At 49.7% G+C, this 18,239-nt stretch overlaps 1 protein-coding gene across 1 annotated transcript in view; it reads left to right on the top strand.

Annotated features, from left to right (window-relative positions):
• Positions 1-733: 733 nt before the first annotated feature.
• Positions 734-18,239, top strand: part of LOC147122455 (netrin-G1-like) — a 31,404-nt gene continuing 13,898 nt past the window's right edge. Inside the window, exon 1 of the mRNA XM_085977733.1 lies at positions 734-1,661. Coding sequence (XP_085833859.1) covers positions 1,308-1,661 — 354 coding nt within the window. The 5' untranslated portion in view covers positions 734-1,307. The remainder of the gene's footprint in view (positions 1,662-18,239) is intronic.

The following is an 18,239-nucleotide window of genomic DNA, read 5'->3' as shown; positions in this document are numbered from 1 at the left end:
GTTTCTGAGGGAGCGCTGCACTGTCGGAGAGGCAGTACTGAAGGAGCGCTGCACTGTCGGAGGGGCAGTACTGAGGGAGTGCTGCACTGTTGGAGGGGCAGTACTGAGGGAGCGCTGCACTGTCAGAGGGGCAGTACTGAGGGAGCGCTGCACTGTCGGAGGGGCAGTACTGAGGGAGTGCTGCACTGTTGGAGGGACAGTACTGAGGGAGCGCTGGGCTGTCGGAGGGGCAGTACTGAGGGAGCGCTGGTCTGTCGGAGGGTCAGTACTGAGGGAGCGCTGCACTGTCGGAGGGGCAGTACTGAGGGAGCGCTGCACTGTCAGAGGGGCAGTACTGAGGGTGTGCTGCAGTGTCAGAGGTGCTGTCCTTTGGATGAGACTTTAAGCTGAAACCCCATCTATTCTCTCCGGTGGATGTTAAAGATCCCACGGCAATATTCGAAGAAGAGCAGGGGAGCTCTCCCCGGAGTCCTGGCCAATATTTATCCCTCAACCAACATCATTAAATAAAGGATAATTGGCCACTTATGTCATTTGGTATCTTAACGAGAGTCATTGAGCCGCCTCCTATTGGCTGCTGTGATTCACAACTGGTGATTATTTCTGTAACGCTGCAGCTAATGGGAGGCGGAGTCTGAGGGTGGGGTCAAAGGCCGAAGGTCGATGGTCAAAGGTCAGGAGCAGCACCTATTCCAAAATTCATTGATTTTATTTCTCTCCTAACAGGGAACTGATGCCTGAAGGAAGAGATGATCGATGGGAAACAGACTCTGGTCAGGCGACAGTCATCACATTGGGTCCCAGTACTGACTGATCAGCCAATCAGAACATCTGTCTGACAGCGAACAGCTGGGGGAAAACAGCTGGAATCCCAACATCCGGCACATCTGCACCAACACTGGGAAAACAGCCGGAATCCCAACACCCGGCACATCTGCACCAACACTGGGGAAACAGCTGGAATCCCAACACCTGGCACATCTGCACCAACACTGGGAAAACAGCTGGAATCCCAACACCCGGCACATCTGCACCAACACTGGGAAAACAGCTGGAATCCCAACACCCGGCACATCTGAACCAACACTGAGAAAACAGCTGGAATCCCAACACCCGGCAGATCTGCACCAACTCTGGGAAAACAGCTGGAATCCCAACACCCGGCACATCTGCTAGCATCGAGATCACCGCTCTCTGTGCGGGGTCCAGTCGGAGCAGAGACCCCCTGAATCATCCCCAGATGGACCGAGATCTCTGCTCTCTGTGTGGGGTCCAGTCGGAGCAGAGACCCCCTGAATCACCCCCAGATGGACCGAGATCACCGCTCTCTGTGCGGGGTCCAGTCGGAGCAGAGACCCCCTGAATCACCCCCAGATGGACCGAGATCACCGCTCTCTGTGCGGGGTCCAGTCGGAGCGATGCGTCTGTCCGGTTTGTTGCTCCTTCAGGCCCTTTGGGCGGCCCTGTCTCTCGCCGCTCAGCACTTCCCGTCCTGGGGTCACTATGACCTGTGTAAGACTCAGGTTCACTGGGACCAGGGGCTGAGTTGGGATTACATGGCCTGCCAGCCCGAGGCCGCCCTGCTCACCAGGTTCCTGAAGGTCAGGTTGGATCCCTCTGACAGTACGTGTGGAGAGACCCCCGAGATGTACTGCACGCTGGTGAGTAGAAGCCTTTCTGAGCCAGCCTCTGTTGTGTGTCGCGCTGTGAATGGACGCTCACTGAACGGCCTTTATCAAAGGGAATTCCATCCAAACTCCTACATTTGCTTCATTAACAGAGGCATCAAGTCCAAAAGCAAGCGAGTTATGGTGAACCTTTATAAATCACTGGGGAGGCCCCAGCTGGAGTATTGTGTCCAATTCTGGGCACCACACTTTAGGAAGGATGTCAAGGCCTTGGAGAGGGTGCAGCGGAGATTTACTAGAATGGTGCCGGGGATGAGGGACTTCAGTTATGTGGCGAGACTGGAGAGGCTGGGATTGTTCCCCTTAGAGCAGAGAAGGTTAGGAGGAGATTTAGTAGAGATGTTTAAAATCATGAAGTGCTTTGATCGAGTAAATAAGGAGAAACTGTTTCCAGTGGCAGGAGGGTCGGTAACCAGAGGACACAGAGTGAAGGGAATTGGCAAAAGAACCAGAGGGGAGATGAGGAGAATGTTTTTACAGCGAGTTGTTGTGATCTAGAACACTCTGCCTGAAAGGGCGGTGGAAGCAGATTCAATAATAACTTTCAAAAGGGACTTGGAGAAACGCTAGAAAAGGAAAGATTTGCAGGGCTGTGGGGAAAGAGCAGGGAGTGGGACTAATTGGAGAGCTCTTTCAAAGAGCCGGCACAGGCACGATGGGCCGAATGGCCATCTTCTGTCCTGTCTGATTCTATGATTCTATTCAATGTAGTTTTTGAATAAATCTTTCAAGCAAACTTTAAATATCGAGGCCCTAAACGGAGCAGCATTTGGAGTCCGGCGATTCTCCCTTGTGGATTATTATCTTGGTGGAGTTTTTTTATTCATTCTCGGTGTGTGGGAATTGTCAGCAAGACCTGCATTTACTGCCCATCCCTAGTTGCCCCTTGAGAAAGTGGTGCTGGGCGTTCCTTTTGAACCGAAGGAGACATTACGACAGGTTACCAAAATCTTGGTCACAGAGGTCGGTTTTAAGGAAGGACTGTAAGGAGGAGAGAGAGGTAGAGAGGCGGAGTGGTTTAGGGAGAGAATTCCAGAGCTTAGGGCCCAGGCAGCTGAAGGCACGGCTGTCAATGGTGGGGTGAAGGAATTGGGGGATGGACAGAGGTCAGAGTTGGAGGAGCGCAGAGATCTCGGAGGGTTATAGGGCTGAAGGAGGTTACAGAGATAGAGAGGGGCAATTTTACTGGACTGGGAGCCAATGTAGTTCAGCGAGCACAGGAGTGATTGGTGGACGGGACTTGGTGTGAGTTAGGATATGGGCAGCAGAGTTTGGGATGAGCTACCGGAGGGTGCAAGGTGGGTGGCTGGCCGGGAGAGCGTTGGAATAATCGAGTGTAGAGGTGAGAAAGGTGAGGGTTTCAGCAGCAGTTGAGCTGAGCCGGCTGGAGGCGGGCGATGTTGCGGAGGTGGAAGTAGGCGGTCTTGGTGATAGTGAGGACATGGAGACGGAATAACAATCTGATAAGTTGCATTTAGTGAGACTGTGAGGATATGTAACCCTGCTGGACTGAACAGCAAAGGTCAGGACACGTAAAACACAAAACTTGCTGCTTCACAGCATCTCGGCATAAGGGGTGGCAGTGATTGTAAAATTAGACACAGTAATAGATGTGAGGAGGAAGGTCGAATGTTTATAAATACCCCCTGGAGCCCCTGACCCTGTGTCTGAACCCTGTCCAATATCTCCAGTGGGGAATATGTCCAATTGTGTCTCTGAACCCTGTCCAATATCTCCAGTGGGGAATATGTCCAATTGTGTCTCTGAACTCTGTCCAATATCTCCAGTGGGGAATATGTCCAATTGTGTCTCTGAACCCTGTCCAATATCTCCAGTGGGGAATATGTCCAATTGTGTCTGAACTCTGTCCAATATCTCCAGTGGGGAATATGTCCAATTGTGTCTCTGAACCCTGTCCAATATCTCCAGTGGGGAATATGTTCAATTGTGTCTCTGAACCCTGTCCAATATCTCCAGTGGGGAATATGTCCAATTGTGTCTCTGAACCCTGCCCAATATCTCCAGTGGGGAATATGTTCAATTGAGTCTGAACCCTGCCCAATATCTCCAGTGGGGAATATGTCCAATTGTGTCTCTGAACCCTGTCCAATATCTCCAGTGGGGAATATGTCCAATTGTGTCTGAACCCTGTCCAATATCTCCAGTGGGGAATATGTCCAATTGTGTCTCTGAACCCTGTCCAATATCTCCAGTGGGGAATATGTCCAATTGTCTCTGAACCCTGTCCAATATCTCCAGTGGGGAATATGTCCAATTGTGTTTCTGGCCACTGATGTTTATAATGTTCAGTCTCTCTGGGGCTGCTGGGAGACTTTTCATTTCTTGAGGATCCGATTTAACCCAAAATACACTAGACTGGATCCCAATTAGTGTTGCTGCAATCTCACCGTGCCTGACAACCTGATCTGAGTGGGTTTCAGTCCGATATAAACTGTCCAGCAATTAAGTCATTGAGATGTAAATTCAGGACTGTTTCTAAATATTAATTATCCTCTCGTAGAGTTAATCATCTGATCAGGATAACTGGTTCCTTCCTCATTGCTGGAGGCAAAACTCCTTGTTTAATCATCAGCCATATGTTTCACCAATAATTGAAAATGTGTAATTTATTGCAGAACATGCAGTTTATCAGAGGGAATTATTCTCCAGCTCAATTAGTAATCTGTTATATAAATACTAGGAGTGTTTGAGGTGAATCTTGCAGCAGTTCCACATTGCACTGTGGGAGCTGTGTGTGAAACACTGCCCGGACCCAGTGAGACCAGACTCGGTGTCACTGTGTCAGCTTCACCTCCTCAGGACCTCCCAAAGCACCTCACAGCCAATGAAGTACTTTTTGAAGTGAATCATTTTTCTGTCAACGATATGGCGGCCGCTGCACTTTATCGGCCTTTATCCCATAGTTTGCATTTTTGAATATGGAACAGTTTTTTCCACGTGTTCTCGCTCCTTCTTTCCCAATCTGTTCCGTCTCCTGAACTTCTGTTCTCTGATTCTGTATTCACTGTGAGTGGGTGAGAGACGGAAAGACTCCAGGGTGAGAATGTATTCAGACTCTGGCTGGAATGTTGGTGCAAAGACATTAATTCCTGCTCAGAATCTGTAGATTTTAAAATTCTCATCCTTGTGTTCAAACCGCTCCAGCTCTACAACCCTCCGAGATCTCTGTAACCTCCAATTCTGGCCTCTTGTCCATCCCCGATTTTAATCGCTCCACCATTGGCGGCCGTGCCTTCAGCTGCCTGGGCCCTAAGCTCTGGAATTCCCTCCCTAAACCTCTCCGCCTCTCTCTCCTCCTTTAAGACGCTCCTTAAAACCTCCCTCTTTGACCCAGCCTTTGGTCACCTGTCCTAATATCTCCTCATGTGTCTCGGGGTCAGTTTGTCTGATTTACGCTCCTGTGAAGCACCTTGGGAGGTTTCACTGTGTTAAAGGCGCTATATAAATGCAGGTTGTTGTTGCGGCGATGTGATGTGCCGGGATACGGTGGTGCAGGGATTCTGTTCCCGGACTAATAATCCTGAGAACGTGAGTTCAAATCCCACCGTGGGGCAGTTTGAAAAATTGAAATAAAATCTGGGATCAGAGACCATGAATCTGTCGGATTGTTGTAAAAACCCAACTGGTTCACAATGTCCTTTAGGGAAGGAAACCTGCCGTCCTTACCCGGGCTGGGCCGATATGTGACTCCAGTCGGTGAGGACAGGGCCCTTTAATACGGGTCCAGGTTTTTAAATCTCTGCTGTTTTATCTTTAGCTGTGAGCTGTAAAATCAGACTGAACAAAGATCCAGTGATGGGCGAGTTTCTCTGAAGTGTGGGAGCGAGGTCAGAGTTCAGACAATGCGCTCTATTTATATAAAAAGGCCGCGGCTTCACAGAGTCTGACTCGGATTCTCTGCTCCACTTCCCTCAATATCACTCATTTTACCAAAGTCTCTCAGCAGCAGCATGTCGGGGAATGAGGCCAGCCTGGTTATAGCTCACACAGGGACAGGAGGAGGCCATTCAGCCCCTCCAGCCTGTTCCACCATTCATAGGAACACAGGGACAGGAGGAGGCCATTCAGCCCCTCCAGCCTGTTCCACCATTCATAGGGACACAGGGACAGGAAGAGGCCATTCAGCCCCTCCAGCCTGTTCCACCATTCATAGGAACACAGGGACAGGAGGAGGCCATTCAGCCCCTCCAGCCTGTTCCACCATTCATAGGGACACAGGGACAGGAGGAGGCCATTCAGCCCCTCCAGCCTGTTCTGCTATTTAATCAGATCATGGCTGATCTGTATCTCCACTCTATTTATCCACCTTGTCTCCGTATCCATTGATACCCTTACCCAACAATAATCGCTCGAAATAACAACAGAAAATGCTGGAAAAACTCAGCAGGCCAGGCAACATCCGTGGAGAGAAATTAGAGTTGACATTTCGGGTCGAAACCCTTTTTCAAAACTGGAAAGGAAATAAAATAGATCGAAGGCAGGGCTGCGATCGAACAAAAGAAGTAAAAGAGACATTAAGAGGTATTCAAAACCAGACGAGATGGTGATAGGACAGTGGAGACAAAAGACGGCTGAGATTAGGTGTGAAGTGTACTGGCAGGATGGGAGACAGCTGCCATGTGGGAGAGAGAAAAAAAGGAAAAGGGCGGGGGGAAGGGAAGACCCAAAACAAAGGGGTGGAAAAAAATATAAGTAAAAATGTAATAGGGGCCGAGGTTATGATCTGAAATTGTTGAACTCGATATTGAGATGCAAAGTGCCTAATCGGAAGATGAGGTGCTGTTCCTCGAGTTTACGTTGAGCTTCTGTGGAACAATGCAAGAGGCCAAGGACGGTGAGGTCCGAGTGGGAAAGATGGAGCTGTGAATTAAAATGACAGGCGACCGGAAGCTCGGGGTCACCCTTACGGACTGAACGGAGGTGTTCCGCAAAGCAGTCACCCAATCTGCATTTGGTCTCCCCAATGTAATCTCTCGATCTCAGTCTCCAAAGACTCCAATTGACCCCCAGCCTCATGATCAATATTTCAGGGTGTTCAGGACATGAGGCTCACTGACTATTGACCAGCTGATGCCGTGACCTTGGTTACTAATTACATCGCTCGCAATCTCTGCCCGGACAGTCTTTGAAGAATTGATGTAAAGTTTGTATTCCAGAGAACAAAGCATCAGAGAATCAGACAGCACAGGAGGAGGCCATTTGGCCCATTGTGCCTGTGCCGGCTCTTTGAAAGAGCTCTCCAATTAGTCCCACTCCCTGCTCTTCCCCCACAGCCCTGCAAATCTTTCCCCTTCAAGTATTTCTCCAATTCCCTTTTGAAAGTTACTATTGAATCTGCTTCCACCACCCTTTCAGGCAACGCATTCCAGATCACAACAACTCGCTGTAAAAACATTCTCCTCATCTCCCCTCTGGTTCTTTTGCCAATTCCCTTCACTCTGTGTTCTCTGGTTACCGACCCTCCTGCCACTGGAAACAGTTTCTCCTTATTTACTCGATCAATACTCCGCATTATTTTGAACATCTCGATTAAATCTCCTCTTAATCTTTTCTGCTCTAAGGAGAACAATCCCAGCTTCTCCAGTCTCTCCACATAACTGAAGTCCCTCATCCCTGGCACCATTCTAGTAAATTCTGTAAAAGCTTTTATAGATATGTGAAGAGAAAAAGATTGGTGAAGTCAAGCGTAGGTCCCTTGCAGTCAGAATCAGGGGAATTTATAATGGGGAACAAAGAAATGGCAGACCAATTAAATATATATTTTGGTTCTGTCTTCATGGAGGACACAAATAACCTCCCAGAGATGTCGGGGAACATAGGGTCTGATGAAAGGGAGGAACTGAAAGAAATCAGTATTTGTAGGGAAATGGTGTTAAGGAAATTGATGGGATTGAAGACGGATAAATCCCCAGGGCCTGATAATCTACATCCTAGGGTACTTAAGGAAGTGGCCCTAGAAATAGTAGATGCATTGCTGATCATCTTCCAACATTCAATGGAATTTGGAACAGTACCCATGGATTGGAGGGTAGCTAATGTTACCCCACTATTCAAAAAAGGTGGGAGAGAGAAAACGGGGAATTATAGACCGGTAAGCCTGACATCGGTAGTGGGGAAAATGCTAGAGTCCATTATAAAAGGTGTAATAGCAGAGCATTTGGAAAACAGTGACAGGATCGGAGAAAGTCAACATGAATTTACAAAGGGTAAATCGTGCTTGACTAATCTACTGGAATTTTTTGAGGATGTAACTGGTAGAATAGATAAGGGAGAACCAGTGGATGTGGTGAATTTGGACTTTCAGAAGGCTTTCGATAAGGTCCCGCATAAGAGATTAGCGTGTAAAGTTAAGGCACATGGGATTGGGGGCAAGGTACTGACTTGGATAGAGAACTGGTTGGCAGACAGAAAGCAAAGAGTTGGAATAAACGGGTCTTTTTCTGAGTGGCAGGCAGTGACTAGTGGGGTACCGCAGGGATCGGTCCTTGGACCCCAGCTATTCACAATATATGTTAATGATCTAGACAAGGGAACTGGATGTAATATCTCCAAATTTGCAGACGACACAAAGCTGGGAGGGCGTGTGTGCTGTGAGGAGGATGCCGAGAAACTCCAGGATGATTTGGACAGGTTGGGTGATTGGGCAGAAGCATGGCAGATGCAATATAATGTGGATAAATGTGAGGTTATCCACTTTGGTGGCAAAAACAGGAAGGCAGATTATTATCTGAATGGCAATAGATTGGGCGAAGGGGAAGTGCAACGAGACCTGGGTGTCCTTGTGCACCAGTCGCTGAAGGTAAGCATGCAGGTGCAGCAGGTGGTTAAGAAGGCAAATGGTATGTTGGCACAGGGGTACCGCAGGGATCGGTGCTGGGTCCCTTGCTGTTTGTGGCCTACATTAACGATTTGGATGTGAATGTGAAAAGTATGATCAGTAAGTTCGCAGATTGGTGGGGTGGTAAATAGCGAGGAGGGCAGCCTCTGTCTGCAGGACGATATAGATGGGTTGGTCAGATGGACGAACAGTGGCAAATGGAATTTAACCCTGAAAAGTGTGAGGTGATGCATTTTGGAGGGACTAACAAGGCAAGGGAATACACAATGAATGGTAAGACCCTAGGAAAGACAGAGGATCAGAGGGACCTTGGTGTGCATGTACATAGATCCCTGAAGGCAGCAGAATAGGTGGATAAGGTGGTTAAAAAGGCATATGGATACTTGCCTTCATTAGCCGAGGCATAGAATATAAGAGCAGGGAGGTTATGATGGAGCTGTACAAAATGCTGGTTAGGCCACAGCTGGAATACTGTGTGCAGTTCTGGTAGCCACACTATAGGAAGGATGTGATTGCTTTGGAGAGGGTGCAGAGGAGATTCACCAAGATGTTACCTGGGCTGGAACGCTTCAGCTATGAAGAAAGACTGGACAGGCTGGGGTTGTTTTCCTTGGAGCAGAGAAGGCTGAGGGGGGACCTGATTGAGGTGTACAAAATTATGAGGGGCATAGATAGGGTAGATAGAAAGGAACTTTTTCCCTTAGTAGAGGGGCCAATAACAAGAGGGCATAGATTCAAGGTAAGGGGCAGGAGGTTTTGAGGGGATTTGAGGAAGAACTTTTTCACCCAGAGGGTGGTTGGAATCTGGAACTCACTGCCTGAAAGGGTGGTAGAGGCAGGAACCCTCACAACATTCAAGAAGCATTGAGATGAGCACTTGAAACGCCATAGCATACAAGGCTACGGACCAAATGCTGGAAAATGGGATTAGAATAGACAGGGCTTGATGGCCGGTGTGGACGCGATGGGCCGAAGGGCCTTTTTCTGTGCTGTATAACTCTATGACTCTGACTCTATGTAACGAGAGGGTTCGAGTACAGGAACAAGGATGTCTTGCTGCAGTTGTACAGGGCCTTGGTGAGACCACATCTTGAGTATTGTGTGCAGTTTTGTTCGCCTTATCTGAGGAAGGATGTTCTTGCCATGGAAGGAGTTCAGCGAAGATTCACCAGGCTGATACCTGGGATGGCAGGAATGACGTATGAGGAGAGGTTGGATCGATTGGGCTTGTACTCGCTGGAGTTTAGAAGAATGAGAGGGGATCTCATCGAAACTTATAAAATTCTAACAGGACTAGACAGACTAGATGCAGGAAGGATGTTCCTGATGGTCGGGGAGTCCAGAAACAGGGGTCACAGTCTAAGGATAAGGGGTAGGCCATTTAGGACAGAAATGAGGAGGAATTTCTTCACCCAGAGAGTGGTGAACCTGTGGAATTCTCTACCACAGAAGGCAGTTGAGGCCAATTCATTAAATATATTCAAGAAGGAGTTGGATATATTTCTCAAGGCTAAAGGGATCAAGGGGTATGGGGAGAAAGCAGGGACAGAGTACTGAATTTGGATGATCAGCCATGATCGCATTGAATGGCGGAGCAGGCTCGAGGGGCTGAATGGCCTACTCCTGCTCCTATCTTCTATGTTTCTATGTAAATCTCCTCTGCACCCTCTCCAAGGCCTTGACATCCTTCCTAAAGTGCGGTGCCCAGAATTGGACACAATACTCCAGCTGGGGCCTCACCAGTGATTTATAAAGATTTAGCATAACTTCCTTGCTTTTGTACACAGTATTGAAGAACTGTACACGGTATTCAATGAACCGTACACCGTATTCGAAGTGTGGTTGCCCCAATGATTTATAAAGTGACAGGATTACCTCACTATTTCACTCCTTTATATTCAGTCACTGTCCATGAGTTTGAAGGAGGATGTGGTTAACCAGAAATCCTTGTCTCAGTGAATTCACTACATGTGTTGTGAGCTTCGCTCAAACTGTGGAATTAAAGGGAGGATCATCACTACTTCTGTAGAAACACAGTCTGTGCCTCGCTCGGCTAAAAGTCTGACAGCCAATTATTTCTGAATCCGAGCACCAATTATGAAATCCCAGCGAGTCGTGACAGCTGGTGAATGTTAACGTGGAGTTTCTGCTTCTCAACTTTAAAATAAAGACTTGCATTTCTGTAGCACCTTTCATGACCTCACGATGTCCCGTGGAGTGTTTGATGGAGCAGTGTAGAGGGAGCTTTACTCTGTATCTAACCCGTGCTGTACCCGCCCTGGGAGTGTTTGATGGGACAGTGTAGAGGGAGCTTTACTCTGTATCTAACCCGTGCTGTACCTGCCCTGGGAGTGTTTGGTGGGACAGTGTAGAGGGAGCTTTACTCTGTATCTAACCCGTGCTGTACCTGCCCTGGGAGTGTTTGATGGGACAGTGTAGAGGGAGCTTTACTCTGTATCTAACCCGTGCTGTACCTGCCCTGGGAGTGTTTGATGGGACAGTGTAGAGGGAGCTTTACCCTGTATCTAACCCGTGCTGTACCTGCCCTGGGAGTGATTGATGGGACAGTGTAGAGGGAGCTTTACTCTGTATCTAACCCGTGCTGTACCTGCTCTGTGAGTGTTTGGTGGGACAGTGTAGAGGGAGCTTTACTCTGTATCTAACCCGTGCTGTACCTGCCCTGGGAGTGTTTAATGGAGCAGTGTAGAGGGAGCTTTACTCTGTATCTAACCCATGCTGTACCTGCCCTGGGAGTGTTTGATGGGACAGTGTAGAGGGAGCTTTACTCTGTATCTAACCCGTGCTGTACCCGCCCTGGGTGTGTTTGATGGGACAGTGTAGAGGGAGCTTTACTCTGTATCTAACCCGTGCTGTACCTGCCCTGGGAGTGTTTGATGGGACAGTGTAGAGGGAGCTTTACTCTGCATCTAACCCGTGCTGTACCTGCCCTGGGAGTGTTTGATGGGACAGTGTAGAGGGAGCTTTACTCTGTATCTAACCCGTGCTGTACCTGCCCTGGGAGTGTTTGATGGGACAGTGTAAAAGGAGCTTTACTCTGTATCTAACCCGTGCTGCACCTGCCCTGGGAGTGTTTGATGGGACAGTGTAGATGTGCTGTTGTTTGCTGAGAACTGCCATTAATGGTGCCCTTGCATTAATTCCTGAGCTGACCCATCCTACACAGAGAGCTGATGAAGGATGTGAGGTCGCAGGTTCTCCATTAGAGGGACACTGGGAGATGGAGCTGAGATTTTTCCGGAGTGTTGGATTGAGATGAACACCATGTTTCGCTCATTCCTCCAACACCCGGGATTTCCAGCAGGAATTCCAGAATGTTCTCCATCATGTTACAAACATTATCATTTAAAAATTGATCTTTTCACAAGGTGTTGCTTGTGCTGTTCAGAAACCCATTAACAGTCTAACGTTTGAGGCGTTTCCCAGGTATCTGGCTCCAGGATATACTTGGGTCTCCTCACAGATGTTGTGAGTTTGAACTGATTCTAAGCTGGTGCCTGGGGATTGTGTCTGATACTCTGGGGATTGTAAACATCTGTATCTGTTCCTCCGCCAGCTGTTCACAGAATCTCACAGCACAGCAAGAGGCCATTCGGCCCATCGTGCCTGTGCCGGCTCTTTGAAAGATCTCCAATTAGTCCCACTCCCTGCTCTTTCCCCAGAGCCCTGCAATTTATCCTTTTCAAGTATATTTTTCCCTGTTTTAAGGGAGTTTAGTTTAAGCAGGTTCGAACAGCAGACGGGATCTCAGTCTGAACGAGCCAAACATTCGCTCTGTAATATCGCAGCCCGTTCTATTGGGTCTGGGACTAAACATTTAATACTCAGACTGAAAACCCAGAGCCCGGGAGAGGCGACAGTAAGTGGATTAAACCTGAGGCCATAGACTTTATCCCCATTAACCCTCTCCCTGACCAATATCTCACTCATTGCCCACTGTCCCCAGTAAACTGGCTGCACATTAAACTTCACCAGTCTCTTTATTCCTGGATCAGAGCTCCCTCACTGCGCTGTTCCCTCTGCCAATGTTCTGCTCACTTTAGCAGCTCAGAGAGGAGAATGTTTGAAGAACGATTTACTGTTGTTGTGGCGATGACTGACTGACCCCTGACCCTGTCACCAGCGGATGGGTTTTACTATCGAGCAGTTTGAATGATGAGGAGTCTCGGATCCGTCTCCTGTTATTCTCTGTTTCCCATTCTCTGTATTGCCCAGGTGCAGATTTCATTATAAACACAGATAGAGACAGACAGGCAGGGTCGAGGGTTCAAGTCCCAGTCCAGAGACTCGAGCACAAAATCCAGGCCGACACTCCCAGTGCAGTACTGAGGGAGCGCTGCACTGTCGGAGGGGCAGTACTGAGGGAGTGCTGCACTGTCGGAGGGGCAGTACTGAGGGAGTGCTGCACTGTCGGAGGGGCAGTACTGAGGGAGTGCTGCACTGTTAGAAGGTCAATACTGAGGGAGTGCTGCACTGTCGGAGGGGCAGTACTGAGGGAACGCTGCACTGTCGGAGGGGCAGTACTGAGGGAGCGCTGCACTGTCGGAGGGGCAGTACTGAGGGAGCGCTGCACTGTCGGCGGGCAGTACTGAGGGAGCGCTGCACTGTCGGAGGGGCTGTACTTTTAGTGTATGTAATGTTCCACCTTTAAGAGAACTATTTTAAGGGTTGCACTACTTTATCTTGGCTGCTGTATACTGTAATACCGGTGGTGACCACACCGGTATATAAGTGCTGTGTAAGGATTTATTGGGCAGTTCCGCCCTGACCTTCAACCAGTAAAGTCCTGTTAAAGTTTACTCTTGTGGTCTGTGTAGTAATTCGCAATATAACACACAGACTTAACAGTACTGAGGGTGTGCCGCACTGTCGGAGGGGCGTACTGAGGGAGCGCTGCACTGTCGGAGGGGCAGTACTGAGGGAGCGCTGCACTGTCGGAGAGGCATTACTGATGTAACGCTGCACTGTTGCAAGGGCAATGATGAGGGAGTGCTGCACAGTCGGATGGGCAGTACTGAGGGAGCGCTGCACTGTTGGAGGGGCAGTACTGAGGAAGTGCTGCACTTTTGGAGGGGCAGTACTGAGGGAGCGCTGCACTGTTGGAGGGTCAGTACTGAGGGAGTGCTGCCCTGTCGGAGGGGCAGTACTGAGGGAGTGCCGCACTGTCGGAGGGGCAGTACTGAGGAAGTGCTGCACTGTCAGAGAGGCAGTACTGAGGGAGCACTGTATTGTCGGAGGGGCAGTAATGAGGGAATTCCACATTTTAGGAGGTACTGTCTTTTAGATAAGACGTTAAACCGAGGCCCCGACTGTGCTTTAAGCTGGATGTATAAGATTCCATGGCACTATTTTGAAGTAGAGCAGGTGTGTTCTCCCCGGTGTCCTGGGGCCAATATTTATTCGTCAACCAACATCACTGAAACAGATTATCTGGTCATTATCACATTGCTGTTTGTGGGAGCTTGCTGTGCTCATATTGTCTGCCGTGTTTCCCACATTACAACAGTGACCACACTTCAAAAAGTACTTCATTGGCTGTGAAGCACTTTAGGACATCCTGAGACGGTGAAAGGTGCTGCAGAAATCAGTCTCTCTCTCTCTTTCTCCTCCGTCTCTCTCTCTCTCTCCCTCCTCTCTCTTTCTCCTCCGTCTCTCTCTCTCTCTCTCTCTCTCCCTCCTCTCTCTCTCTCCCTCCTCTCTCTCTCTCTCTCCCTCCTCTCTCTTTCTCCTCCGTCTCTCTCTCTCTCCCTCCTCTCTCTCTCTCCCTCCTCTCTCTCTCTCTCTCCCTCCTCTCTCTTTCTCCTCCGTCTCTCTCTCTCTCCCTCCTCTCTCTCTCTCCTCCCTCTCTCTCTCTCTCTCTCCCTCCTCTCTCTTTCTCCTCCCTCTCTCTCTCTCTCTCCCTCCTCTCTCTTTCTCCTCCCTCTCTCTCTCTCTCTCCCTCCTCTCTCTTTCTCCTCCGTCTCTCTCTCTCTCTCCCTCCTCTCTCTCTCTCTCCCTCCTCTCTCTTTCTCCCTCTCCCTCCCTCCTCCTCCTCCCACATTGCCTGGGCTCATTCACCAGAAACACCCTTTGTCTTTTGTTGATGGAGTTCAGTTCTCGCTGTGAGCTCCTATTTTATTTTCCACCCCCAGTAACCTGCTCACTGATGGAGCTGAAATGAGCCTGGGATTAAAGTGATTGCTTAAATCTGGTTTCACAGACAGTCCGTGGGTTCCCTGAACACCTGCTCACAGCCCTGACTCTCAGTGAGGCTGGGGCTCTGGGGAGGTTAGTTTGGAGCGAAGGCCCTTTATTGGAGACCTTTCATTAGAAGGAGGTCACCCATTGGGGACGGACGGTTTAAAATTGGGAGCTCAGTGTTTAATGAAAGATGACTGTGGTCTACAAGGACCGATCGACACAGGGCCCTGTCAATAATGTGGGCCGACACCACTGCTTGTTGAAGATGGGCTGGAGATTCTCATTCTTTCACCAGTCTGGTTTCCGTTCTCTGAAACCTCCCTCTGGTCTTCTCATTACTGAAATGTTTCCACACAAACACCAGGTGCAGAGTTCTGGGTTTCATTAACTCGAACAAACATTCATTCCTGCCAGCTCACATTCTCTCTAATTAAATTCCAACGTGTAGAATCCCATCGAGCTCCCTGGCAAGATGTTGACTTAAAACCACTGTTCGTTTATTAAATTCATTCTGGGGATGTGGGCGTAGCTGGCAAGGCCGGCATTTATTGGCCATCCCCAGTTACCCTGAGAAGGTGGGGGTGGGCCTTCTCCCTGACCCACTGCGGGCCGTGGGGCGATGGACCTTCTCCCTGACCCACTGCGGGCCGTGGGGAGATGGACCTTCTCACTGACCCACTGCGGGCCGTGGAGAGATGGACCTTCTCCCTGACCCACTGTGGGCCGTGGGGAGATGGACCTTCTCACTGACCCACTGTGGGCCATGGGGAGATGGACCTTCTCCCTGGCCCACTGCGGGCCGTGGGGAGATGGACCTTCTCCATGACCCACTGCGGGCCGTGGGGAGAGGGACCTTCTCACTGACCCACTGCGGGCCATGGGGAGATGGACCTTCTCCCTGACCCACTGCGGGCCGTGGGGAGATGGACCTTCTCCCTGACCCACTGTGGGCCGTGGGGAGATGGACCTTCTCCCTGACCTACTGTGGGCCGTGGGGAGATGGACCTTCTCACTCACCCACTGCGGGCCGTGGGGAGATGGACCTTCTCCCTGACCCACTGCGGGCCGTGGGGAGATGGACCTTCTCTCTGACCCACTGTGGACCGTGGGGAGATGGACCTTCTCCCTGACCCACTGTGGGCCGTGGGGAGATGGACCTTCTCCCTGACCCACTGTGGGCCGTGGAGAGAAGAACATCCTCACCATTTACACAGCGTCCTTTCATAGAACCGTCAGTTGTAGTGCTGGGGCATGGTGCTGTTAATGATGTACCGGGGACACGGCGATTCAGGAGCACTTAACATCTGTACCGTTCAATGATTCATTTATACTTTACACAGCTTTAGGATTCTGTTACTAATGGTCACTCGACTGATTCTACATAGAGAATTAAAAATAACCTATTCCAATATGTGGCTTTAGTCAATGCCTTTAGTCGATGCTGTGACAATTGTCGATTCATTAATCTCTATTATCTCTGTATATTGCCACGCTCTCCATTTTTATCACCCATTAGTTTTATTGATTGCTGCAACAGCCACTTTCTGGAGATTCCGGTCGAACAGGCGAGCTGTCTGATCATTTGGGAAAGGATGTTGGGCTGATTCTGTGTTGCGATGTCAGGTCGAGTCGCAGTGTGTCCGACCCACAGGATGCAGTGCAGCAACTCGCCAAGGCTTCTTCGGCAGCACCTCCCAAACACACCACCTCCGACTGCTCCCTGAGGTGAAGCAGCATCAGGCCCCCAGGCTGGGCCAGAGTCTGACACAAGATTCACAACCATGGTTCAAGATCTGAGAGGTTCCAACTATCAGGAGAGGCTGAACAGCCTGGGGCTCTTTTATGGTCCCAGGGATGGACTTCAGTTACGTGGAGAGACTGGAGAAGCTGGGGTTGTTCTCCTTAGAGCAGAGAAGGTTAAGAGGAGATTTAATAGAGGTGTTGAGAATCATGATGGGTTTTGATGGAGTATTTCTACGATTCCCTGTTGAAAGTTCCTATTGAATCTGCTTCCACCGCCCTGTCAGGCAGCACATTCCCGATCACAACATGTGGAGCTGCCGCTGTCTCTGTCGCTGCTTCACCGCGGAAGGTCAATGACCTGAAGTGACCCCGAGGGAGCCCTGTGACCTCCGACTGCTCCCTCACAAACCAGCCTGAGGTGAAGCATCATTAGGCCCCAGGCTGGGCCAGGGTCTGACACACAGATCCCAGGGTTATGGCCTGAGCGCAAATAAGGGATTGTTTCAACAACAGACTATAAAAAGACAAGTTCCCCTCAATCATTCCGCCCACAAAACTCTCGTCCTTTCTCGCTCTGTCTTTAACTCAAACAGACAGCTGAAGTGAGACTCAATTTCCCAAGGAAACATTTTCAAAAGGGAATTGGGTAAGTACCAGAAAGAATATAATTTGCAGGGCTCCGGGGAAAGGGCGGGGGAGCGGGACTAACTGAGGTGATCTTGCAGAGAGCCGGCACGGGCTCGACGGGCCGAATGGCCTTCTGTGCTGTAACCATTCTATGGTCTCCAGAGGTCAGAGGTCGGAGCTTCTTACACACTGAACATGAACTTTGGAAAATCAAAATAAACAAAAGATCCAAAATGTCGTCATGTCAGAAATCCTTTCAAAGGTCAGCTCCCTTGTCTCTTTACAGTCCATTTTATTTCATTTAAAAATATTCACGAGGATGATTCCAGAACTGAGAGGTTGTAACTATCGGGAAAGGCTGAACAGGCTGGGACTTGTTTCTGGAACCAGGGATGAGGGACTTCAGTTATGTGGAGAGACTGGAGAGGCTGAGATTGTTCTCCTTAGAGCAGAGAAGGTTAAGGGGAGATTTAATAGAGATGATCAAAATCATGAGCGAATGTTACTTGCCACTTATCAGCCCAAGTCTGAATGTCGTCCAGGTCTTGCTGCATGCGGGCACGGACTGCTTCATTATCTGAGGAGTTGTGAATGGCACTGAACACTGTGCAATCATCAGTGAACATCCCCACTTCTGACCTACTGATGGAGGGAAGGTCATTGATGAAGCAGCTGAAGATGGTTGGACCTCGGACACTGCCCTGAGGAACTCCTGCAGTGATGTCCTGGGGTTGGACCTCGGACACTGCCCTGAGGAACTCCTGCAGCGATGTCCTGGGGTTGGACCTCGGACACTGCCCTGAGGAACTCCTGCAGCGATGTCCTGGGGTTGGACCTCGGACACTGCCCTGAGGAACTCCTGCAGCGATGTCCTGGGGTTGGATCTCGGACACTGCCCTGAGGAACTCCTGCAGCGATGTCCTGGGGGGTTGGACCTCGGACACTGCCCTGAGGAACTCCTACAGCGATGACCTGGGGTTGAGATGATTGTCCTCCAACAACCATCTTCCTTTTAGCTAGGTATGACTCCAGCCAGTGGAGAGCTTTCCCCCCGATTCCCATTGACTTAAATTATACTCGGGCTCCTTGATACCACACTCGGTCAAATACTGCCTTAGAGCAGA

This window comes from Somniosus microcephalus, chromosome 3 (assembly GCF_052327205.1).
Source record: "Somniosus microcephalus isolate GS21.2 chromosome 3, FLI_Smic_1.0, whole genome shotgun sequence".
In the NCBI taxonomy this organism is placed as follows: domain Eukaryota; kingdom Metazoa; phylum Chordata; class Chondrichthyes; order Squaliformes; family Somniosidae; genus Somniosus; species Somniosus microcephalus.
Note: the sequence above shows the minus strand (reverse complement) of the source record. Positions and strands in the feature narration are given on the sequence as shown.